This window comes from Electrona antarctica (genome assembly GCF_951216825.1).
Source record: "Electrona antarctica genome assembly, chromosome: 8".
NCBI classification, from domain to species: Eukaryota; Metazoa; Chordata; class Actinopteri; order Myctophiformes; family Myctophidae; genus Electrona; species Electrona antarctica.
This window is the reverse complement of record NC_136789.1, coordinates 12,978,626-13,004,382: the sequence shown is the minus strand read 5'-3', so window position 1 is coordinate 13,004,382 and position 25,757 is coordinate 12,978,626. Positions and strand designations below refer to the sequence as shown.

At 42.7% G+C, this 25,757-nt stretch overlaps 1 protein-coding gene across 1 annotated transcript in view; it reads right to left on the bottom strand.

Annotated features, from left to right (window-relative positions):
- Positions 1–932: 932 nt before the first annotated feature.
- tmem132e (transmembrane protein 132E) overlaps positions 933–25,757 on the bottom strand; it is a 472,661-nt gene continuing 447,836 nt past the window's right edge. The window contains exons 9-10 of the mRNA XM_079507332.1: positions 21,064–21,258; positions 933–3,782 (exon numbers count right to left, since the gene is read on the bottom strand). Of these exons, the coding sequence (XP_079363458.1) occupies positions 2,700–3,782; positions 21,064–21,258 (1,278 nt within the window). The 3' untranslated portion in view covers positions 933–2,699. The remainder of the gene's footprint in view (positions 3,783–21,063; positions 21,259–25,757) is intronic.

Sequence of the window (25,757 nt, the reverse complement as noted above, 5' to 3'; positions counted from 1 at the left end):
AAACCCCACACTGTCAAACTTAGGATTTCGGTTTACCAAGTCAGAGTCCTGAGATATTCAAAACATTATTCTCATGGCATCACAACCACAACCACAGCATCTGAAGAGCTTCTTGTCTCAGTAGTATTACCGTACCACTGATTCCTCTAAAGCCTGATTCATACAGTACTTGTACATACAGTGTATAATTATTTAGCATTAGAGTACAAGGCTTTTGGTCCCGCCTCTCTGATCCACTTCTGACAAAGCATCTTTCTGACCTCCGAGCTCAGACTGACCTGAACGGAGACAACAAAAACACAGCATGACACAAGGGATCGTCATGATTTAAGAGATGATGAAGTGACTGGTTTTATCTAGGCAATCATGTCGGGTACATGTGAGCCCCTTCCTGCAGTATTGAAAAGGACACTGGGTACGGCGTGGGCACGCGTCCATCTGCATTCCCCTTTATGACCTAAAGGACACTGGGTACGGCGTGGGCACGCGTCCATCTGCATTCCCCTTTATGACCTAAAGGACACTGGGTATGGCGTGGGCACGCATCCATCTGCATTCCCCTTTATGACCTAAAGGACACTGGGTACGGCGTGGGCACGCGTCCATCTGCATTCCCCTTTATGACCTAAAGGACACTGGGTACGGTGTGGGCACGCGTCCATCTGCATTCCCCTTTATGACCTAAAAGGACACTGGGTACGGCGTGGGCACGCGTCCATCTGCATTCCCCTTTATGACCTAAAGGACACTGGGTACGGCGTGGGCACGCGTCCATCTGCATTCCCCTTTATGACCTAAAGGACACTGGGTACGGCGTGGGCACGCATCCATCTGCATTCCCCTTTATGACCTAAAGGACACTGGGTACGGCGTGGGCGCGCGTCCATCTGCATTCCCCTTTATGACCTAAAGGACACTGGGTACGGCGTGGGCACGCGTCCATCTGCATTCCCCTTTATGACCTAAAGGACACTGGGTACGGCGTGGGCACGCATCCATCTGCATTCCCCTTTATGACCTAAAGGACACTGGGTACGGCGTGGGCACGCGTCCATCTGCATTCCCCTTTATGACCTAAAGGACACTGGGTACGGCGTGGGCACGCGTCCATCTGCATTCCCCTTTATGACCTAAAGGACACTGGGTACGGCGTGGGCACGCGTCCATCTGCATTCCCCTTTATGACCTAAAGGACACTGGGTACGGCGTGGGCACGCGTCCATCTGCATTCCCCTTTATGACCTAAAGGACACTGGGTACGGCGTGGGCACGCGTCCATCTGCATTCCCCTTTATGACCTTAAGGACACTGGGTACGGCGTGGGCACGCGTCCATCTGCATTCCCCTTTATGACCTTGCCAGACGCCATTAGGCTGAAGGCCAGCCAAGCTTGTTGGGGAAAAATAAATCATAAAAAAGATGAATAAAAGATACATAGCAGTGCCAAATCCCATACAATTTTGTTAAAAAGCTAACAGCTCAATACTTTGTGTACCAAGGGGAGCCTCCATCTGACTGCTTGATGGTCCAAGCCCTCAACATCTATAGCTACAGTTTAACTTGACGTGAGCTACTAGTTGATATGCAACTTCAGCTGCATATGATGAATACATACTGTATACTAGGAGGGCCTGTATGCATTTCGGCCTGACATGGCATGCACGTAATGCATGATAACATATGCAATTTAGTAATGAGTGTATTAATGATTACATAATTACAATACAAACATTAAATTTGGAAACTGATTCTGATTGTGCCTCAAGATCCCCTTGCATGCAAACAATGTCGGAGCTCCTTAGAATATGCAAGCTCCTCTCTTTTCATACCACATGAAATCAGCGGTAGTATGTTAACTAGTTGCTCTTACTACACTGTCTCCAGCCACAGGGAGAAAACAGGGTGTCAGAAATTATACAAGCTGTGAACCGTGACCATTTTGTATAAGGCATTACATTTGCTTAGGACCAGATGAAATAGTAGTAGGGCACTGCTTTTGTCCACCTATGAAATGTAGAAAAATGTCAGGAATGAATTTGAATACAAATCATTGAGTGTGCTGCACCAAGAACGACAATGAGGAAAGTTTTTTTTTGCCACTGAAAAGAATGCGTTCCCTTCTTTGGCAAAACCAAAAATGATTTCATAATATAGTAGCTTCCACAAAGACCCTCTGACAGAAATGTGTTCATCAAAGGTCTCTTGGTATGGAGTTTTAATATAGTGGTAAAACGGGGCCATAACCACCAACCAGATTCCTTCCATACACCTGTCCATATCAGGCTTGCCATGTCATTGCCCCGAAAGCAGCACTTTTCATGAGAGGCCATAGCAGATAGCACAGTGCTTCCAATGAGAGGCCATAGCACAGTGCTTCCAATGAGAGGCCATAGCACAGTGCTTCCAATCCAAACGCATCATTCGTCTGTCAGTTCAGATTGGGGTCTTCTGGCCTATAATGTCCTTGTGTTCTAAATAGTGTGAGTGGGGCGGGGCGGGGCGGGGGGGGGGGGGGGGGGGGTGGCTTGGGGAGCACTGTGCAAACAGTAATGAAACGAACCCTAACCACAACCAATAGCTGGCCTTATTCTTTTATATTTTTGTGAAAAATTTTCTTTCACTCGAGTGAAAGAGAGAAAAATAGAAAGGAACGTTTCTTTTAGAAAGCCGAAGGCAGCGCGCCTCTCGTGCTCTTGGTCTCAGGCTATTTCTTTTATTCTGCGCATGTAATCGTGCAGTTCCTCGGGGTCTTGAAATCCCATGTCCTGGCAGACCCACTGAATGTCCTCTTCGTCCGCTATGGGGATGGAGTTGTAGGGCATGTCCTCTGTTGGCAGCGTGGTGAAGGTGGTGAACTTGACCCTCTTGCGCTTGGAGGTGGGTGAACTGGCCTCCTCGCCGTTCTCTTTAGTTGAGCCCCCTGAGCTGCCGTCACCCCGCCCGTGGACCTGGCTCTGAACACTGGTCTGGGAGCTGCCGCTGCTGTGGTGGTCGCCGTGGCAACACGTCTGTCCGGCCTCCAGGGCGTTGCTGGGGCTCTCCACCTGCTGTGGTGAGAGGTCGCTCTGTGCCCTCAGCGGCTGGCCGTTTCCCAGGAACACCCAGTGGTGGGAGTGGTCCATGTTGGCCTGGCCCTCCGGGGGGATCCTCTTGTGGCGGTACTTGAGCACAAAGACGATGCAGTTGATGAGGAACACCAAGATGGCCAGGCAGAAGACGCCCAGCAGTGCATACATGCCGATCTCCAGGTCGGTCATATTGCGAGGCGAGTGGACATAGTCATCGTCCTCCTCCTCCTCCTCCTCCTCCTCGCCCTCGGTGGGCCTATCCTGGTTGCTGACGGTGGGGAAGTTGGTGTAGTCTATGGGGACGCTGGCGGGCTGCTCGTTCGACGTCTCGTAGATGCGGCCTCCGACGTTTGAGTCGACGACGGGCCGCCTGGTGGGGGCGGCTGGATCACCCTCGCCCTCTGTGTTCACCTCCTCCTCGGAGTCATCCTCCGGGCCAAAGCGGACCTTCACGTAGACGCCGGCTGACGCGATGATGCTCTTGCGCTTGGTCTTCTGGCAGGCCTCGCATATGGTCATCTCGACTCGCACCAGCTCGCCGGACCCTTCGCCCTCTGCCACCACCACGGGCCAGCGCTGCTGGGGCTCCTGGGAGACCGACGCGATCTTGTCATCGGACGTGGAGGCATTGAGATTGTAGTCCTTGGGGTCGAAGTAGCTCAGCGGGGCTGCTGTGCTGTCAGTGTAGTACATCCATATGGACAAACTGGCCTCCTGTCAAAGCAAAGACAGAGATGTGGCTGTTGAGCAAGGTTGAATTGTGTACATTTATTTTTTTATTGGAAAAATGTAGGGCTTAAATGCTTACTTATTTATTTTTTTACACTGGCTGTTAGCAACTTAGCATTAGGTTATTTTAAGATATTGCAAACAGCCCTATGAAAGTCAACAAAGCATATTAAAATCACAAAATACAACAACAGAAGAAAAAAAACTATTTGGGCTATAAAACAGCCACGATCCAGACTTGTGTATATATCTCTAAGGGAGAATATCTGAGTGGATGAGATGTTCTCTTGTCACGCCCCGGCCTCTGATTTGATTTGATTAATGGCCTTTGAAGTTCTGCCAATCCCTGAAGCATCCCTGAACATCAGAACAATGTACTTAGCACGCAAGCCCAAACAGGCACGCAGCGCACTGACGAGCACAGCGGTGCACCACTTTAAAGCGAGCGGTGTTGTCCCGCCGTGTACAACACCGCAGCGGTACTGCCCGGCACATGGCTCTAAATGCACAATGTTCCACTCAGGATCTGTGATGTTGTGTGTGTGTGTGTGTGTGTGTGTGTGTGTGTGTGTGTGTGTGTGTGTGTGTGTGTGTGTGTGTGTGTGTGTGTGTGTGTGTGTGTGCACTGGTTTTTATATCTTTGTGGGGACACAAATCTGTTTACACAGTCACGTCATGGGGACCAGTTACGGTATGGGGACAAAAAACCTAGTCCCCATGAGGGAAACCGTTAAAAAACCAACCCAGGAGATGCTTTATATGTGCCTGTGAGGTTTTTAGCCTTGGCCCATAAGGGACGTTTTTTGATCATCGTGTGTGTGTAAGTGGTGCTCAGTATCTCCCCCTAAGGGTTTTAGCTGCTATTGCACTCATTACATTCTCACACACACTTTTGTGGCCGCACCCACATCATTATGTGGCCCCACCCACCCTGTTCCCCACAAGGAGGGATTATACCATCAAATTGAGTGTTAACAGAACAGGAGATTCCAGAACAAGGCAGTGAAGATGGAAGCAAAAGCAAAACACAAGGTAAGCTATTTTTTTCTGAATGAACAATTAATAAAAACAGTGCTCAACCACAGATATTTGAAAGATCACTATAACCAGTATTTGACCATAACATTTTGTGAATTAGCTCTGATTATTAAGATAGCTCAGTTAGCTAAGTTAGCTCAAAACATTTTGTGAATTAGCTCTGATTATTAAGCTAGCTCAGTTAGCTAAGTTAGCTCAAATGGCTCACATGGGCTGAAGACAGTTTAGATCAGTTAGAGGGATTGCTTTTCCTGTACTTTCAGGTTAGTAATGACCTTAAAACTACTGTTTTGTAACACAAATAATTTTGTGATGAAGTTAAGATACTTAGCTTCAGTTTAGCTTCAGATATAAGGATGATGTTGTTTGGTGGTAATTTCATGTAATGTAATCCAATGTGGGCTCCTGAAACGTTTTTTTTGCTATTATTTTCTGTGAAAATAGTCAGAATGGGTATAGAATTTCGTTTTTGTGTTAGGACTTTCTACTGTATAAAGTATATATGTTGAGTTTGGTCCAGTTTGTAGTGTTGTAGCATTAGCTTCCTTTAGCTGCTGTCTTTCTGTGTAGCACTGTAGCAGTGCAGCCAGTGACTCTGCAATGATGTGATATTAAAGAAAATGGTAATAGGCAGAATAATTGAAACATTAGAAGACGTCCCCATGATGCACATTAGCACGGGGTCCCCAATATGCATGTTTTAAGATGTGTGTGTGTGTGTGTATTTATGCAAGCTTGAAGGCAAAATAATTGAAACTTCAGAAGACGTCCCCGTGATGCACATTTAGCACGGAGTCCCCAAGATGCATGTTTTAAGATGTGTGTGTGTGTTTGTTTGTGTGTGTATTTATATGTCCCCGTGATGCACATTAGCTTAAAGTGTGTTAAATGTCCCCATATATCACAAAACTGAAAGTGTGTTCTAAATACCTACTATCTATCTACTATTTAGTATGACTGTCCGTTCTCTCACACACTCACTCTGTATAATTATGTCAATTTAACAACATAGCCGCAGCCAACTGGTGGTGTTTTTTCCTTTACTGGGGCTTATCAGACTTAACATTATGGTAATGTTTCGGGCCGGGCTAAGCCTTGGGTTTGACCAGTTCGGGTCCAGGCTTTAATTGTCAGGACCGTTGAGAACTCGAACAGCATGTATGTCCCCGTGACGCACATTAGCCTAAAGTAAAGGGCATTAAAAGTCTAAATATTGTAGATCACATAATAGGCAGAATAATTGAAACATCAGAAGACGACCCCATGATGCACGTTAGCACGGGGTCCCCAATATGCATGTTTTAAGATGTGTGTGTGTGTGTGTGTGTGTATTTATGCAAGCTTGAAGGCAAAATATTGAAACTTCAGAAGATGTCCCCATGATACACATTTAGCACGGAGTCCCCAAGATGCATGTTTTAAGATGTGTGTGTGTGTTTGTTTGTGTGTATGTATTTATATGTCCCCGTGATGCACATTAGCTTAAAGTGTGTTAAAGGTCCCCATATATCACAGAACTGAAAGTGTGTTCTAAATACCTACTATGTAACAAAATGGTATATTGGACTACATCAGGATGTTGTAATACTAGTAACATTATCTTACATGAGTTATTTCGAACTCGCTTTTATCCAAAGCAACTTCCAATAAGTGCATTCAACATTGATAGTCAAGTGCACTACTTTCACATGCCTAACTCTTTTAAATATTCAATGAATCTTATTCTAAACAGATGTTGAATGACATGCCTGCAACAGGGGGTGGAGACTCCCCCACAGACACACATGGCTCCAGCAGTTGCCAAGACATCCACTTCCATTGAAAAGGTAAATGGGGAGAGCACACCTTACAAGGATGTTGTGTAATGTCCTAATGTCTAGTATGACTGTCCGTTCTCTCACACACTCACTCGGTATAATGATGTAAATTTAACAACATAGCCGCAGCCAACTGGTGGTGTTTTTTCCTTTACTGGGGCTTATCAGACTTAACGTTATGGTAATGTTTCGGGCCGGGCCAAGTCTTGGGTTGGACCAGTTCGGGTCCAGGCTTTATTGTCAGGCCCGTTGAGAACTCTAACAGCATGTATGTCCCCGTGACGCACATTAGCCTAAAGTAAAGGGCATTAAAAGTCTAAATATTGTAGATCACATAATAGGCAGAATAATTGAAACATCAGAAGACGACCCCATGATGCACATTAGCACGGGGTCCCCAATATGCATGTTTTAAGATGTGTGTGTGTGTGTGTGTGTATTTATGCAAGCTTGAAGGCAAAATAATTGAAACTTCAGAAGACGTCCCCGTGATGCACATTTAGCACGGAGTCCCCAAGATGCATGTTTTAAGATGTGTGTGTGTGTTGGTTTGTGTGTGTATTTATATGTCCCCGTGATGCACATTAGCCTAAAGTGTGTTAAATGTCCCCATATATCACAAAACTGAAAGTGTGTTCTAAATACCTACAATCTATCTACTATTTAGTATGACTGTCCGTTCTCTCACACACTCACTCGGTATAATTATTTCAATTTAACAACATAGCTGCAGCCAACTGGTGGTGTTTTTTCCTTTACTGGGGCTTATCAGACTTAACATTATAGTAATGTTTCGGGCCGGGCTAAGCCTTTGTTTTACCAGTTCGGGTCCAGGCTTTAATTGTCAGGCCCGTTGAGAACTCTAACAGCATGTATGTCCCCGTGACGCACATTAGCCTAAAGTAAAGGGCATTAAAAGTCTAAATATTGTAGATCACATAATAGGCAGAATAATTGAAACATCAGAAGACGACCCCATGATGCACATTAGCACGGGGTCCCCAATATGCATGTTTTAAGATGTGTGTGTGTGTGTGTATTTATGCAAGCTTGAAGGCAAAATATTGAAACTTCAGAAGACGTCCCCATGATGCACATTTAGCACGGAGTCCCCAAGATGCATGTTTTAAGATGTGTGTGTGTTTGTTTGTGTGTGTGTATTTATATGTCCCCGTGATGCACATTAGCTTAAAGTGTGTTAAATGTCCCCATATATCACAGAACTGAAAGTGTGTTCTAAATACCTACTATGTAACAAAATGGTATATTGGACTACATCAGGATGTTGTAATACTAGTAACATTATCTTACATGAGTTATTTCAAACTCGCTTTTATCCAAAGCAACTTCCAATAAGTACATTCAACATTGATAGTCAAGTGCACTACTTTCACATGCCTAACTCTTTTAAATATTCAATGAATCTTATTCTAAACAGATGTTGAATGGCATGCCTGCAACAGGGGTTGGAGACTCCCCCACAGACACACATGGCTCCAGCAGTTGCCAAGACATCCACTTCCATTGAAAAGGTAAATGGGGAGAGCACACCTTACAATGATGTTGTGTAATGTCCTAATGTCTAGTATGACTGTCCGTTCTCTCACACACTCACTCGGTATAATGATGTAAATTTAACAACATAGCCGCAGCCAACTGGTGGTGTTTTTTCCTTTACTGGGGCTTATCAGACTTAACATTATGGTAATGTTTCGGGCCGGGCCAAGCCTTGGGTTAGACCAGTTCGGGTCCAGGCTTTATTGTCAGGCCCGTTGAGAACTCTAACAGCATGTATGTCCCCGTGACGCACATTAGCCTAATGTAAAGGGCATTAAAAGTCTAAATATTGTAGATCACATAATAGGCAGAATAATTGAAACATCAGAAGACGACCCCATGATGCACATTAGCACGGGGTACCCAATATGCATGTTTTAAGATGTGTGTGTGTATTTATGCAAGCTTGAAGGCAAAATAATTTAAACTTCAGAAGACGTCCCCATGATGCACATTTAGCACGGAGTCCCCAAGATGCATGTTTTAAGATATGTGTGTGTTTGTTTGTGTGTGTGTATTTATATGTCCCTGTGATGCACATTAGCTTAAAGTGTGTTAAATGTCCCCATATATCACAGAACTGAAAGTGTGTTCTAAATACCTACTATGTAACAAATGGTATATTGGACTACATCAGGATGTTGTAATACTAGTAACATTATCTTACATGAGTTATTTCGAACTCGCTTTTATCCAAAGCAACTTCCAATAAGTGCATTCAACATTGATAGTCAAGTGCACTACTTTCACATGCCTAACTCTTTTAAATATTCAATGAATCTTATTCTAAACAGATGTTGAATGGCATGCCTGCAACAGGGGGTGGAGACTCCCCCACAGACACACATGGCTCCAGCAGTTGCCAAGACATCCACTTCCATTGAAAAGGTAAATGGGGAGAGCACACCTTACAATGATGTTGTGTAATGTCCTAATGTCTAGTATGACTGTCCGTTCTCTCACACACTCACTCGGTATAATGATGTAAATTTAACAACATAGCCGCAGCCAACTGGTGGTGTTTTTTCCTTTACTGGGGCTTATCAGACTTAACATTATGGTAATGTTTCGGGCCGGGCCAAGCCTTGGGTTGGACCAGTTCGGGTCCAGGCTTTATTGTCAGGCCCGTTGAGAACTCTAACAGCATGTATGTCCCCGTGACGCACATTAGCCTAATGTAAAGGGCATTAAAAGTCTAAATATTGTAGATCACATAATAGGCAGAATAATTGAAACATCAGAAGACGACCCCATGATGCACATTAGCACGGGGTACCCAATATGCATGTTTTAAGATGTGTGTGTGTATTTATGCAAGCTTGAAGGCAAAATAATTGAAACTTCAGAAGACGTCCCCATGATGCACATTTAGCACGGAGTCCCCAAGATGCATGTTTTAAGATATGTGTGTGTTTGTTTGTGTGTGTGTATTTATATGTCCCCGTGATGCACATTAGCTTAAAGTGTGTTAAATGTCCCCATATATCACAGAACTGAAAGTGTGTTCTAAATACCTACTATGTAACAAAATGGTATATTGGACTACATCAGGATGTTGTAATACTAGTAACATTATCTTACATGAGTTATTTCGAACTCGCTTTTATCCAAAGCAACTTCCAATAAGTGCATTCAACATTGATAGTCAAGTGCACTACTTTCACATGCCTAACTCTTTTAAATATTCAATGAATCTTATTCTAAACAGATGTTGAATGGCATGCCTGCAACAGGGGGTGGAGACTCCCCCACAGACACACATGGCTCCAGCAGTTGCCAAGACATCCACTTCCATTGAAAAGGTAAATGGGGAGAGCACACCTTACAAGGATGTTGTGTAATGTCCTAATGTCTAGTATGACTGTCCGTTCTCTCACACACTCACTCGGTATAATGATGTAAATTTAACAACATAGCCGCAGCCAACTGGTGGTGTTTTTTCCTTTACTGGGGCTTATCAGACTTAACATTATGGTAATGTTTCGGGCCGGGCCAAGCCTTGGGTTGGACCAGTTCGGGTCCAGGCTTTATTGTCAGGCCCGTTGAGAACTCTAACAGCATGTATGTCCCCGTGACGCACATTAGCCTAATGTAAAGGGCATTAAAAGTCTAAATATTGTAGATCACATAATAGGCAGAATAATTGAAACATCAGAAGACGACCCCATGATGCACATTAGCACGGGGTACCCAATATGCATGTTTTAAGATGTGTGTGTGTATTTATGCAAGCTTGAAGGCAAAATAATTTAAACTTCAGAAGACGTCCCCATGATGCACATTTAGCACGGAGTCCCCAAGATGCATGTTTTAAGATATGTGTGTGTTTGTTTGTGTGTGTGTATTTATATGTCCCCGTGATGCACATTAGCTTAAAGTGTGTTAAATGTCCCCATATATCACAGAACTGAAAGTGTGTTCTAAATACCTACTATGTAACAAAATGGTATATTGGACTACATCAGGATGTTGTAATACTAGTAACATTATCTTACATGAGTTATTTCGAACTCGCTTTTATCCAAAGCAACTTCCAATAAGTGCATTCAACATTGATAGTCAAGTGCACTACTTGCACATGCCTAACTCTTTTAAATATTCAATGAATCTTATTCTAAACAGATGTTGAATGGCATGCCTGCAACAGGGGGTGGAGACTCCCCCACAGACACACATGGCTCCAGCAGTTGCCAAGACATCCACTTCCATTGAAAAGGTAAATGGGGAGAGCACACCTTACAATGATGTTGTGTAATGTCCTAATGTCTAGTATGACTGTCCGTTCTCTCACACACTCACTCGGTATAATGATGTAAATTTAACAACATAGCCGCAGCCAACTGGTGGTGTTTTTTCCTTTACTGGGGCTTATCAGACTTAACATTATGGTAATGTTTCGGGCCGGGCCAAGCCTTGGGTTGGACCAGTTCGGGTCCAGGCTTTATTGTCAGGCCCGTTGAGAACTCTAACAGCATGTATGTCCCCGTGACGCACATTAGCCTAATGTAAAGGGCATTAAAAGTCTAAATATTGTAGATCACATAATAGGCAGAATAATTGAAACATCAGAAGACGACCCCATGATGCACATTAGCACGGGGTACCCAATATGCATGTTTTAAGATGTGTGTGTGTATTTATGCAAGCTTGAAGGCAAAATAATTGAAACTTCAGAAGACGTCCCCATGATGCACATTTAGCACGGAGTCCCCAAGATGCATGTTTTAAGATATGTGTGTGTTTGTTTGTGTGTGTGTATTTATATGTCCCCGTGATGCACATTAGCTTAAAGTGTGTTAAATGTCCCCATATATCACAGAACTGAAAGTGTGTTCTAAATACCTACTATGTTACAAAATGGTATATTGGACTACATCAGGATGTTGTAATACTAGTAACATTATCTTACATGAGTTATTTCGAACTCGCTTTTATCCAAAGCAACTTCCAATAAGTGCATTCAACATTGATAGTCAAGTGCACTACTTTCACATGCCTAACTCTTTTAAATATTCAATGAATCTTATTCTAAACAGATGTTGAATGGCATGCCTGCAACTGGGGGTGGAGACTCCCCCACAGACACACATGGCTCCAGCAGTTGCCAAGACATCCACTTCCATTGAAAAGGTAAATGGGGAGAGCACACCTTACAAGGATGTTGTGTAATGTCCTAATGTCTAGTATGACTGTCCGTTCTCTCACACACTCACTCGGTATAATGATGTAAATTTAACAACATAGCCGCAGCCAACTGGTGGTGTTTTTTCCTTTACTGGGGCTTATCAGACTTAACATTATGGTAATGTTTCGGGCCGGGCCAAGCCTTGGGTTGGACCAGTTCGGGTCCAGGCTTTATTGTCAGGCCCGTTGAGAACTCTAACAGCATGTATGTCCCCGTGACGCACATTAGCCTAATGTAAAGGGCATTAAAAGTCTAAATATTGTAGATCACATAATAGGCAGAATAATTGAAACATCAGAAGACGACCCCATGATGCACATTAGCACGGGGTACCCAATATGCATGTTTTAAGATGTGTGTGTGTATTTATGCAAGCTTGAAGGCAAAATAATTGAAACTTCAGAAGACGTCCCCATGATGCACATTTAGCACGGAGTCCCCAAGATGCATGTTTTAAGATATGTGTGTGTTTGTTTGTGTGTGTGTATTTATATGTCCCCGTGATGCACATTAGCTTAAAGTGTGTTAAATGTCCCCATATATCACAGAACTGAAAGTGTGTTCTAAATACCTACTATGTAACAAAATGGTATATTGGACTACATCAGGATGTTGTAATACTAGTAACATTATCTTACATGAGTTATTTCGAACTCGCTTTTATCCAAAGCAACTTCCAATAAGTGCATTCAACATTGATAGTCAAGTGCACTACTTGCACATGCCTAACTCTTTTAAATATTCAATGAATCTTATTCTAAACAGATGTTGAATGGCATGCCTGCAACAGGGGGTGGAGACTCCCCCACAGACACACATGGCTCCAGCAGTTGCCAAGACATCCACTTCCATTGAAAAGGTAAATGGGGAGAGCACACCTTACAATGATGTTGTGTAATGTCCTAATGTCTAGTATGACTGTCCGTTCTCTCACACACTCACTCGGTATAATGATGTAAATTTAACAACATAGCCGCAGCCAACTGGTGGTGTTTTTTCCTTTACTGGGGCTTATCAGACTTAACATTATGGTAATGTTTCGGGCCGGGCCAAGCCTTGGGTTGGACCAGTTCGGGTCCAGGCTTTATTGTCAGGCCCGTTGAGAACTCTAACAGCATGTATGTCCCCGTGACGCACATTAGCCTAATGTAAAGGGCATTAAAAGTCTAAATATTGTAGATCACATAATAGGCAGAATAATTGAAACATCAGAAGACGACCCCATGATGCACATTAGCACGGGGTACCCAATATGCATGTTTTAAGATGTGTGTGTGTATTTATGCAAGCTTGAAGGCAAAATAATTGAAACTTCAGAAGACGTCCCCATGATGCACATTTAGCACGGAGTCCCCAAGATGCATGTTTTAAGATATGTGTGTGTTTGTTTGTGTGTGTGTATTTATATGTCCCCGTGATGCACATTAGCTTAAAGTGTGTTAAATGTCCCCATATATCACAGAACTGAAAGTGTGTTCTAAATACCTACTATGTTACAAAATGGTATATTGGACTACATCAGGATGTTGTAATACTAGTAACATTATCTTACATGAGTTATTTCGAACTCGCTTTTATCCAAAGCAACTTCCAATAAGTGCATTCAACATTGATAGTCAAGTGCACTACTTTCACATGCCTAACTCTTTTAAATATTCAATGAATCTTATTCTAAACAGATGTTGAATGGCATGCCTGCAACTGGGGGTGGAGACTCCCCCACAGACACACATGGCTCCAGCAGTTGCCAAGACATCCACTTCCATTGAAAAGGTAAATGGGGAGAGCACACCTTACAAGGATGTTGTGTAATGTCCTAATGTCTAGTATGACTGTCCGTTCTCTCACACACTCACTCGGTATAATGATGTAAATTTAACAACATAGCCGCAGCCAACTGGTGGTGTTTTTTCCTTTACTGGGGCTTATCAGACTTAACATTATGGTAATGTTTCGGGCCGGGCCAAGCCTTGGGTTGGACCAGTTCGGGTCCAGGCTTTATTGTCAGGCCCGTTGAGAACTCTAACAGCATGTATGTCCCCGTGACGCACATTAGCCTAATGTAAAGGGCATTAAAAGTCTAAATATTGTAGATCACATAATAGGCAGAATAATTGAAACATCAGAAGACGACCCCATGATGCACATTAGCACGGGGTACCCAATATGCATGTTTTAAGATGTGTGTGTGTATTTATGCAAGCTTGAAGGCAAAATAATTGAAACTTCAGAAGACGTCCCCATGATGCACATTTAGCACGGAGTCCCCAAGATGCATGTTTTAAGATATGTGTGTGTTTGTTTGTGTGTGTGTATTTATATGTCCCCGTGATGCACATTAGCTTAAAGTGTGTTAAATGTCCCCATATATCACAGAACTGAAAGTGTGTTCTAAATACCTACTATGTAACAAAATGGTATATTGGACTACATCAGGATGTTGTAATACTAGTAACATTATCTTACATGAGTTATTTCGAACTCGCTTTTATCCAAAGCAACTTCCAATAAGTGCATTCAACATTGATAGTCAAGTGCACTACTTTCACATGCCTAACTCTTTTAAATATTCAATGAATCTTATTCTAAACAGATGTTGAATGGCATGCCTGCAACAGGGGGTGGAGACTCCCCCACAGACACACATGGCTCCAGCAGTTGCCAAGACATCCACTTCCATTGAAAAGGTAAATGGGGAGAGCACACCTTACAAGGATGTTGTGTAATGTCCTAATGTCTAGTATGACTGTCCGTTCTCTCACACACTCACTCGGTATAATGATGTAAATTTAACAACATAGCCGCAGCCAACTGGTGGTGGTTTTTCCTTTACTGGGGCTTATCAGACTTAACATTATGGTAATGTTTCGGGCCGGGCCAAGCCTTGGGTTGGACCAGTTCGGGTCCAGGCTTTATTGTCAGGCCCGTTGAGAACTCTAACAGCATGTATGTCCCCGTGACGCACATTAGCCTAATGTAAAGGGCATTAAAAGTCTAAATATTGTAGATCACATAATAGGCAGAATAATTGAAACATCAGAAGACGTCCCCATGATGCACATTAGCACGGGGTACCCAATATGCATGTTTTAAGATGTGTGTATTTATGCAAGCTTGAAGGCAAAATAATTGAAACTTCAGAAGACGTCCCCATGATGCACATTTAGCACGGAGTCCCCAAGATGCATGTTTTAAGATATGTGTGTGTTTGTTTGTGTGTGTGTATTTATATGTCCCCGTGATGCACATTAGCTTAAAGTGTGTTAAATGTCCCCATATATCACAGAACTGAAAGTGTGTTCTAAATACCTACTATGTAACAAAATGGTATATTGGACTACATCAGGATGTTGTAATACTACTAACATTATCTTACATGAGTTATTTCGAACTCGCTTTTATCCAAAGCAACTTCCAATAAGTGCATTCAACATTGATAGTCAAGTGCACTACTTTCACATGCCTAACTCTTTTAAATATTCAATGAATCTTATTCTAAACAGATGTTGAATGACATGCCTGCAACAGGGGTTGGAGACTCCCCAACAGACACACATGGCTCCAGCAGTTGCCAAGACATCCACTTCCATTGAAAAGGTAAATGGGGAGAGCACACCTTACAAGGATGTTGTGTAATGTCCTAATGTCTAGTATGACTGTCCGTTCTCTCACACACTCACTCGGTATAATAATGTAAATTTAACAACATAGCCGCAACCAACTGGTGGTGTTTTTTCCTTTACTGGGGCTTATCAGACTTAACATTATGGTAATGTTTCGGGCCGGGCCAAGCCTTGGGTTGGACCAGTTCGGGTCCAGGCTTTATTGTCAGGCCCGTTGAGAACTCTAACAGCATGTATGTCCCCGTGACGCACATTAGCCTAATGTAAAGGGCATTAAAAGTCTAAATATTGTAGATCACATAATAGGCAGAATAATTGAAATCAGAAGACGACCCCATGATGCACATTAGCACGGGGTACCCAATATGCATGTTTTAAGATGTGTGTGTGTATTTATGCAAGCTTGAAGGCAAAATAATTGAAACTTCAGAAGACGTCCCCATGATGCACATTTAGCACGGAGTCCCCAAGATGCATGTTTTAAGATGTGTGTTTGTTTGTTTGTGTGTGTGTTTTTATATGGCCCCGTGATGCACATTAGCTTAAAGTGTGTTAAATGTCCCCATATATCACAGAACTGAAAGTGTGTTCTAAATACCTACTATCTATCTACTATTTAGTATGACTGTCTTTTATTGGTTTGGGTTTTATTGGTGTGTATTTGTTAACCCCCTGCACTGCATGTTTTCTATTGATTTTATTGTTGTATTGCACAAGTTGTTTTTCGTGCTAGGCCTGTCCCCTTTCTTTCCCCAAATGTATTTGAGCTAATTATATACTTTTCACTTTATTATCTTATCTGCCTCACTGATGTATTGCCCTAACCTTTTAATATATACTGTGTAGTTATATATAAATAAAGTTGTCACATTTTCCACAAATGCCTCTCGTACATTGTTCCTGTTAAAGGGGAAGTTGGTCAAAGTTTACACTCTAGGGGTTCCTCCTGCCCCCTCAACAAGCGGGAGGTGGCGTAGTCAGGATATTAGTACCAATTTGTTCGCTTGTACAATAAAAATTGTTGTTCTACAATTTATGTGTCATTTATTTATGTCAACATTGTGCATTATCTATGTCAGGGTTGGGCAACTTTGATGATGGAGAGGGCCACTATATTTTCAGTCACTCCAGGGGGTCACAATGCATATACTGTCAAAAATAGCAAAAATAGCAGTCTACAAGCTCAAAATGTGTTGTGCTTTGATGCGTTTTGAGCTTGTAGATTGGCTATTGGAAAACTGAATTATGTTTTAGCTATTTTTGAATTGGTTATGGTTTTGAATTATTATTATTATTATTATTTTCCCAAATGGATTCATATGGTATGTTACCTTAATAACTTAATTACAAATTCATTGGACATGAAAGAAGGCAATAACATTTTAATACTAGTATTAAGTCATTAAGGGCGTTTTACTAGTTAGTAATTACACTTGTTGCAAGGTCCCCATTAATCACATTAGAGCGGACCTTGTGTGAATTATTTAAATGATATTCAAATGAGGTCCCCATCAACCATGTTAACCAGATTTTTCACAAGTCCCCATATGGCATGGTCCAGCAATTACTTCATCAATTCTGATATTTAAAGTCGTGTATAAGCTTACAAAGCCATAGTTGTTATACTTGATTTTTTTCATAGCTGTATAACCTTTAGAAAGGGTGGTCCCCACGAGGGATGAAAAAAATGTTGGTCCCCACAAACCACAAAAACCAGTATGTGTGTGTGTGTGTGTGTGTGTGTGTGTCATCATGGCCTCGCTCACATGTTGTGTTTCCCTCTCTCATCATCGGGGAAAGCAACAGGGGATGTGCCCTGCATGCCTCGGGGTGGCCTGACAGATTCTGTCTGGGTCAGAAGAGTTCTTCCCATCAACACCACAAGGCTGATTTTTTTTACTTTTGTTTTTGTCCACAAAAACTTGCTAAAAAAAACCCGAAAGAAACTCAACCGCTCACACTGCACCTGTTGGGAATACTGACTATATGCAGGGAAACAGATCTCTCTATGACATACTGTAGCCTTTTCGTTTCTGAGCAAGTTGCCAAGAGAGACAGCGTGCAAGAAGGATTCCTGGATTGGAGCCAGGGCTCTGCCATGTCAGCGTGTCAGAATGAGGGAGTGTTTGATATGCATGATTTGAATAATACATTGAACACTGCATCCCATTCCCTGTCGTTACGAGTCTGCTCAATGCATATAACGAGGGCTGACACAGGAAAAACAAAAACAAAAAGTAAAGATAAGGTTGTATGACACTGACAAAATATTTAAAATATTATGTTGAGAAATAAGGATGTGTGCAATCTGTTGGTGTATGGGACACACCACTTAACCGTTAGCACACATTTACTTTAAATGAATCTAACGTGCATATTTTCACTATGTGTAAAATCGAGCAGAATAGCATCACAGCTACCTGTCAGGCTTCAGTTTGAACTTTACTGCAACTGGAAATTAATTCAGCATAAATGGCTGGGCTTATAAAATATGTATGTATAACACTCCAGCAGAAATATGATTCTCACGGTAACTTTGCATTCATTTCTATTTCCATTATGAGAAGTAATGCATAATATATTTAGCTATTTATTTAAGCAGCCATCAAAAGTAATCACTAGGAGGCATGAAAGTCATTGTTAACGTAATGAGTTATAATGACAATACTCAACTACTCATCTGGGGAGTATTTATTGGAGTCAGCGGTTTTAGACCTGGTCAATTGGAAAGGAAATAGGACAAAAAGACTCTCGGCTGTCAACTTCCGCCCATATATTCTTTATGACTTTCATTCCATTCTAGAGTAATAGGGGACATTTAGAAAGTTTCCCTGCGAAACAGAATCAAATAGCTTGAAATAGCTCCAGCACTCTTGTGAGATCTGCGCTGGCAGAGGGCTCGGCTGCCTTTTATGGCCAGGCCTTGGAGAGCACTTAGGACAATACATTACAATAATTAAATTTCAAGGTGGCCGGGAAGCGGAGAGCAAGAAAAATTGGAATTAAATGCTACTTCTCTCGCGTGGAAGCTCGATGTGGTTGTTTGGCCATGCAGGGAAGACCAGTGGAAGGGCATGGTAGTGTAGAAAACGCATGCACTGTAAAAGCCTCAATGTTCTTTTAACTCAGAGAGTGTACAAATGTAACCAAATGGACCTGTAAGGTCCCGTTCGGTTACACTTGTACACTCTCGGAGATACAAATGGATAATTGAACACTGAGGTTTTCACTGTGTATACACATTTCCATTTACGTGAAATACTGACCAATTACTTCCATAGAGAATAGCCCCCACAAAGCCTCAGCTCTCATTGTCAAGGCACAGAGGAAGAGACAAGGAACTAATTCCGCTGTCTCCTCACTTCTTGCTTGTGCATGTGATGCAGTGTGCCTTGAAAGTTATATTTTAATAATGTAAATCAGAGACGGTTCCAACAGCTTACCGTAGAAATATGGACCAATGCAATGCTGATAGATTCTTCGATATAAAAATAAATAAAAGAAAGAAACCAATTTTGGATAGTGCAACACAACAACTCAAACTGCCGTCCACTCTAATAAACAATGTCTGGAAGCTGAGGGGACCTGACCGAAACGATATTAATCCACTGTTTTACTCATTAATAGTGGCAGACAAAAAATGTGAAAATTAAAAAGTTTGCTGTTTGCGTGGCACCATAACCTGCGGTAGATTCTCCTGTAAGTAAACATTTTACTCCTCTGCAGAAAGAGTTGCGGGGAGACACCAATTACTTTTAGGAAGCAATGAGAAGCACAGCAGGCATGCAGGGGCAAGTAGAACCACGTCTGTCCAGGGTGAAAAGCAGAAACGCTCCAATTACAGTAGATTGGGAAGTCTGTCCTAAACTTTGATGGTCACTGGCAACGGTATAGGTATCTCATATGTGAGGACACTTAAGGAGAAACTAGATTCTAAATTATTATTGACAGTGAAATGCATATCAAATTGATATAATTCTGTTGAAAATGAATCTAGTCCGACAGCCAGGGTTATGGGGTGGGAAATTTGGTATATAGTCTTTTTTATTGGCCTAAAATATTGTCTATAATATATACATTCATGAATCCACTTGCTGACCGGCTGTCACTATTGGGCAATTATTTTATTCATTAACATCCTATGGCAGGCAAAAATGTCAAAAATGTCAAACTTTCCTTTTGCTTTAAGTAGCATGTGACATGTCAAACTAGGGGGTTTTCATGATTCTGAATCCATTCCAAGCATTAGTTATGCACAAAATGCACTCCTTGGGCTAAAAACGGCCATAGAAGTCATGACAAATGTGATGAGGTCAGCACATTTTGGGCACATTTGGGCTATGGCTATGGCTGCTTTTAGCCCAAGGAGTGCATTTTGTGCATAACTAATGCTTGGAATGGATTCAGAATCATGAAAACCCCCTAGTTTGACATGTCACATGCTACTTAAAGCAAAAGGAAAGTTTGACATTTTGGCCTGCCATAGGATGTTAACACCTTAGAAGCCCGGAACTATTTAATCCATTTCATCCAGGGTGCCCATCATTTGTAGCGCACGGACCACTTTTACCGGCGCACCGGAAGCTTGTGTGCATGTCTGTGTAGCAGCTAACATTAGCCACACCAACGATCGAGTCGATCGACAACAACGGGAGGTAATAATAAATCTATCGCGACTAGCGACTGGACCGCTGAGCGCCGTCTAACACAGAATCTTTTTTCAGAATTAGACGGGATGATTTAGATCGGGAGTTATGATCGTTTTAAGATTTTCGTTTTCGTCAGCTAAACAGGCAGGGGAGATTTTCGATGACGTGTCACTTTTTGACACGTCATCGGATCGGGCAACAAGCGCTCCAAGGCTCTAGAGCGATGCGAACGGTTTTGTTTTCATTAATCTCCGTCTTGTTTATTAATCTCCGTGTTGGGCACTTGACCGTGACCTTGAACTTGGACGGAGAACTCCGACTTGGACACTTAAGGTGTTAATGATAGGGTCACAAGAAACCCCTATAAAAAAGATTGCCCAATAGTGACAGCCGGTCAGCAAGTGGATTCATGAATGTATGTACGGGTATATAGACAATATTTTAGGCCAATAAAAAAGACTATATACCAAATGTCCCACTTTAAACAAAAGAAGCCTGTCGGCTGGCGGACTAATCCATTCTTTTTGCAGCTGTGCACAACACATACTGGATGTTTGGTAGTTATAGCCTAACAATATGTATCAACCACTAGAAGGGAAAGGTCATTTGACATATTTAGCATTCACAGGAATCATTTTTCCTGTTATACAGTTGTATGACAGGCAAAATGATATATTGTATGACAATATTTTATATCAATTTAACGAGGACAAATAATAATTGTGTTTTTCTTAGTCGCCACAGCTGCTGGTACAAATAGCAGTTATCAGTCATAGCTGACGAAAACAAATAGTGCTAATGAATAGTGAGTATCATAGCAAAGGATTGTTTAAAGTGTGCAATGGTCCGACGTTTCATTCTTCATTCCACAACATGATGAATTGAATAATAGCGAACCTGTTTGGGCGAGGTGAGTGTCTGGAGCCCATAGGCCTTGGCCACCATGGTGTGGCTGTTTCCAGGGCTGTGCTGGAGGGACAGACTCAGGCCAGATATGGCATGGACACGCAGCTCTGAGATGGACACCTTTTCATCTGTGACAGAGAACGACGACTGTCCCAACACCGCATCCACAGCCAGCGGAGACTCCACCTGCAGGACAACGAATAAACACATCACCACATTAATCCCTTTCAGGCCTATATGTGTATTCGCAGTAGTCGTTGGGAGCTTGAGGCCCCCCCCCCCAAAAAAAGAAAATAAACAAAACTAGGCCAGGTCAGGTTGTGGCCTCCTGGTGGCGCTATAATAGGCCAATGTGAAAAGGGTGCCATTTCTTCTTACGCCTTGCCGGACAGATCCATCTTGAACACATGACTATAGAGATAGTGTGTAACGATTTGCGGGATTTTTGGACAGAATCTGGAGGAGTACAAATCAAAAAATATGTTTTTCAAAAGTTGGCCTCCTGGTGGCGCTATAACAAGCCTTTCTGGACAATTTGGGGCAGAGGTTCATCGTTGGTATCCAGGGAGTGTGTGTGCAAGATTTGGCATCGACTGGGTTAACGGTGCCGGAGATTAGGACACACGGACTCACTCACTCACACACACTCGCACACGCACACGCGCACACACACACACACACACACACACACACACACACACACACACACACACACACACACACACACACACACACACACACACACACACACACACACACACACACACACACACACACACACACACACACACACACACACACACACACAGTGTGCAAAACATACTCTCAAGCTACTGTATAAACGTGAAAGGTTCACAACAAAAGTGGCTCGAGACATGCAGGAAAAATGAAATATAGAAAGAGTCACCTTGCTCTGCTTAAATCAGCCAATCTGTGCCCTCCAAGTGCATATAAACCCCATTGTCCATCACAGAGCCAATAAGTATGTATAACACCAAAACCATTAAAAAGTCAACAGTCTCTCCATGTAATTGATAGTCTTTGGCTGGCCTTTACCTCCCAGTACTTTGAGCACTTTTTAAAGATCATCACTTCACCTTACAGCTGCAGGCAGAGGTTGCGAGTAGTGACAGACCAATATATCGGTCTGGCCGGTATCGGAATATCTATTTTTAAAAACACTTTCAACCTGGCATACCTTTTGTTTTGGGCCTCTCATTATTGGCAAACTTTACAAAAAGTTTAACATTTTCTGAGTCTCCCCCCACAGAGTGGTTAAGAAACTGATGGACAACCAAAAACACTAGCGGTGGTTCCTTTGTTGCGTTACATGTTACATTGAAAGCGGTGACCTATAATACGATTTCGACGGAAGCAACAGCTGTACCTATTTGTAATATGTGTCTCATACAGGGCCCTGCAAGCTGCTGGCCCTGGCGCTTAAGCTCCAGTAAATTCCATTGATAATCCGGACCTGTCCAAAATCAGGACTGGTCCCCAAAATCTGGCATCGGTCGGGCTCAGGTAACGAGGGACTTCGTCAAAGAGAAGAGCCATGCCAAAAGATGGCCCGGCCTTGTTCTTGCATTCGAAGTGGGGACCGTAATGAATTGCATTTTTAATGAATTGCATTTTTATAGCGCTTTTCTATGCACTACGTGCCTACTGAAAGCGTTTACTATGGTTCATTCATTCATACATTGGGAGGTGTCGACGCCAGCGTCCTCACTTCCCACATTCACACACCAATGGTGGCAAGCTCACACCGACCGACTCATTGGAGGCAATGTAGGGTTCAGTGTCTTGCCCAAGGACACTTCGACATGTAGACAGGAGGAGCCGGGATTCGAACCGCCGACCCATGGATCATTGGATGACCTGTTCTACCACCTGAGCCACAGCCGCTCCAATTGAATTCAGCACTATACCATTCTCAAGAGTCAAGAGTATGATGTAAGGCTACATCAGAGTATCAGAGTAGTGTATAGGCTTTGATGCTCCTCAGTGCCAGTTGAAGCTGTTATGAGGAAGCGAGTGGCGGGCTGTTTAAAATGGTCATAATGTAATGACTGCATGACCAGTGTGTGTGTGTGCGTGCCGTGTGTGCCGTGCGTGCGTGCGTGCCGTGCGTGCCTTGCGTGCGAGTGAAGCCTGATGCATGACACTTGGTCGATGTGACATTCACACTCCAGTCATTTTGGATTGACTGAGTCTAACTATGTGATAAAGAAATAATACAAAAATAATAAGAGGGAAATACAGTTGAGCCCGAAGCCTTCAATGTGTCCATATCAGGTGATTATGTGGATTCCTGCTGCAACATTCACACTGAGAAAGACAAGGCGCTGTGTTTATTTATCCCGCACTGCTGGAGCTCTGTTTAATTGCAGGATTAGTGCATTATGACAACTGAGGCTGTGTACCTATTCAACTGTAAAACAAATAAGCAAATAAATAAAAAATAAACTATAGATTTCCATGTCTATCATTGCTATTCATTTGGTCTCAAGGTGTTTCAGTGGTGCTTGAGAGAGAGAGAGAGAGAGACCCCAACATCTCACATAACAAGCATGCCAATCTATTTCCATAAATCCATATAGTACCCCCCCCCCCTCTCTCGCACGCACACACACACACACACACACACACACACACACACACACACACACACACACACACACACACACACACACACACACACACACACACACACACACACACACACACACACACACACACACACACACACACACACACACACTTCCTTTTTTTAAGTAAGGCCTCCTAGTGATACTGTATGGAACTGGCAACCAATTATCTCTTTCTCTCTCTCTCGTTTTAGTTCATCTTTTTTTAAGTAAGGCCTCTATGTTAGAGGTATAATGGGACCAATTATCATTAGTCTTTTTCCCCCTAAAGAACAAGGTTGTATTTTGAGCTGAACTTATAATTGATGAATTGCTGGTTCCAGAAGTTGCGGGTCATATACATACACCATCCACTGTTCCTGCTGTAACTCTGTGTAGATGACTGTATGCTGACACATGGCAGGTTTTGAAATGCTGAGCATGGCATTTCAAGCCAGTGGAGTCAGCCAATCCCATTAGCCAATTGATGTTGGAAGATATTTAACCACTTTCACCCTGGTGTCTCTATTTTGGGCATGTAATTATAGGCAAAAAGTTTCAGGAGTAAAAAAAACCAAAGCAAAAAAACAAATCTAAACGAGTCCAAATCCTCAAAAATAGCTTATCTACAAGCTCACAACACATCACAACGCAAAGAGGGCTTAAGTGGGGTGGATAATGAAATGCTGCAAACGACAACGCAAAATCAGCCAGAGTGCCAGTGTAGTGTGTATGAATGGAGGATAAGTCCCCAAATTAACAACATGCATTCAAACCTAATAATACATTTTATTTATTAAAGCACTTTACATTTTTGCTAATCACCAAGTGCTAAAGGGTTTAAAAACAATGGCATAAAATAACAAAAAAACATTCGGCATCAGCATAAAGTGCCATTCCCACCGGGCACGATAAAGATAAGTAACTATATTGTTCATCATTGTATTTGTTTTATAGTTGGTGTGAACACTGCCATCCGCTTGACTTAGAACGATTTTTATAGTTACTATATTTCTATAGTTTTAAATACGGTATAGTGCGGTTATAGTGCTCAGTGTGCTGTGTGAATGGCCCTTAATACCCTTCTTGGGGTAAAAAGTACATTAAGGCATAGAGTTAGAGTTAAAGAAAGGAAGGGGGAAAAAAGACTAAGCTAAAGATTTGTTGAAAAGGTATGTTTCGCGTCCATAACCAAATATCTACCGCTCATACGATATAATAAGCTTCCGGATTCAGGCAGGGCTACTCTGCTATACGCATGGCCAAATTCCACTTCCATGTGTACAGTATATTGTTGAATCTGATGGATTAATGTGCCAGAGGGGAGAGTTATGGTTCACTGGACATAGAAGCGCACGCACACACACGCACACGCACACACACACACACACACACACACACACACACACACACACACACACACACACACACACACACACACACACACACACACACACACACACACACACACTACCCTGGGGGGAGGATAGTAGATGGATGCATGACTTTTACTTTTTCATGAGGAAAGAGCCCGGTGGAATGATGGATCACTCCCTCTATTCTGCTTTCTCCCCAAAAACCTTTGCATTAGGCCTTATTGAAGAGCTTCTTTTTCCAGTGATCGATTCAGCAGAAGAACCAAAGCAATATCATATCACAGGTCGAGCTGAGCAATTTATCGTGTGACAAAACGACAGATCCAGCAGGGGCCTTTTGCCCGATAGATGTTTTTTTTTCCTACATTGCTTTTCAGCAATTCTGCATACCTTTCTATTGTGGTCGACAAAATAGGCCTACTGTAAAACTGGCTAAGGATAAAATAAATCAACTGATGGATTGATGATGCGCTGTCCCTGTCCCAAGGCAGGATAACGAGGGTGCCGAAGTGTTCAGTGGTTCTGAAAGTGTGGTCCAGGGACCACCAGGGGTCCTTGCAGGGGGTTCCAAGGAGACATTCACAGAGAAGATTGTGTGCACATCTCAATGCCTATATTCAGGCCAGGTGCTGGATGTCAGGCATCAAGGCAAACATCAAGGAAGAGGAAGACTTACTTGAGA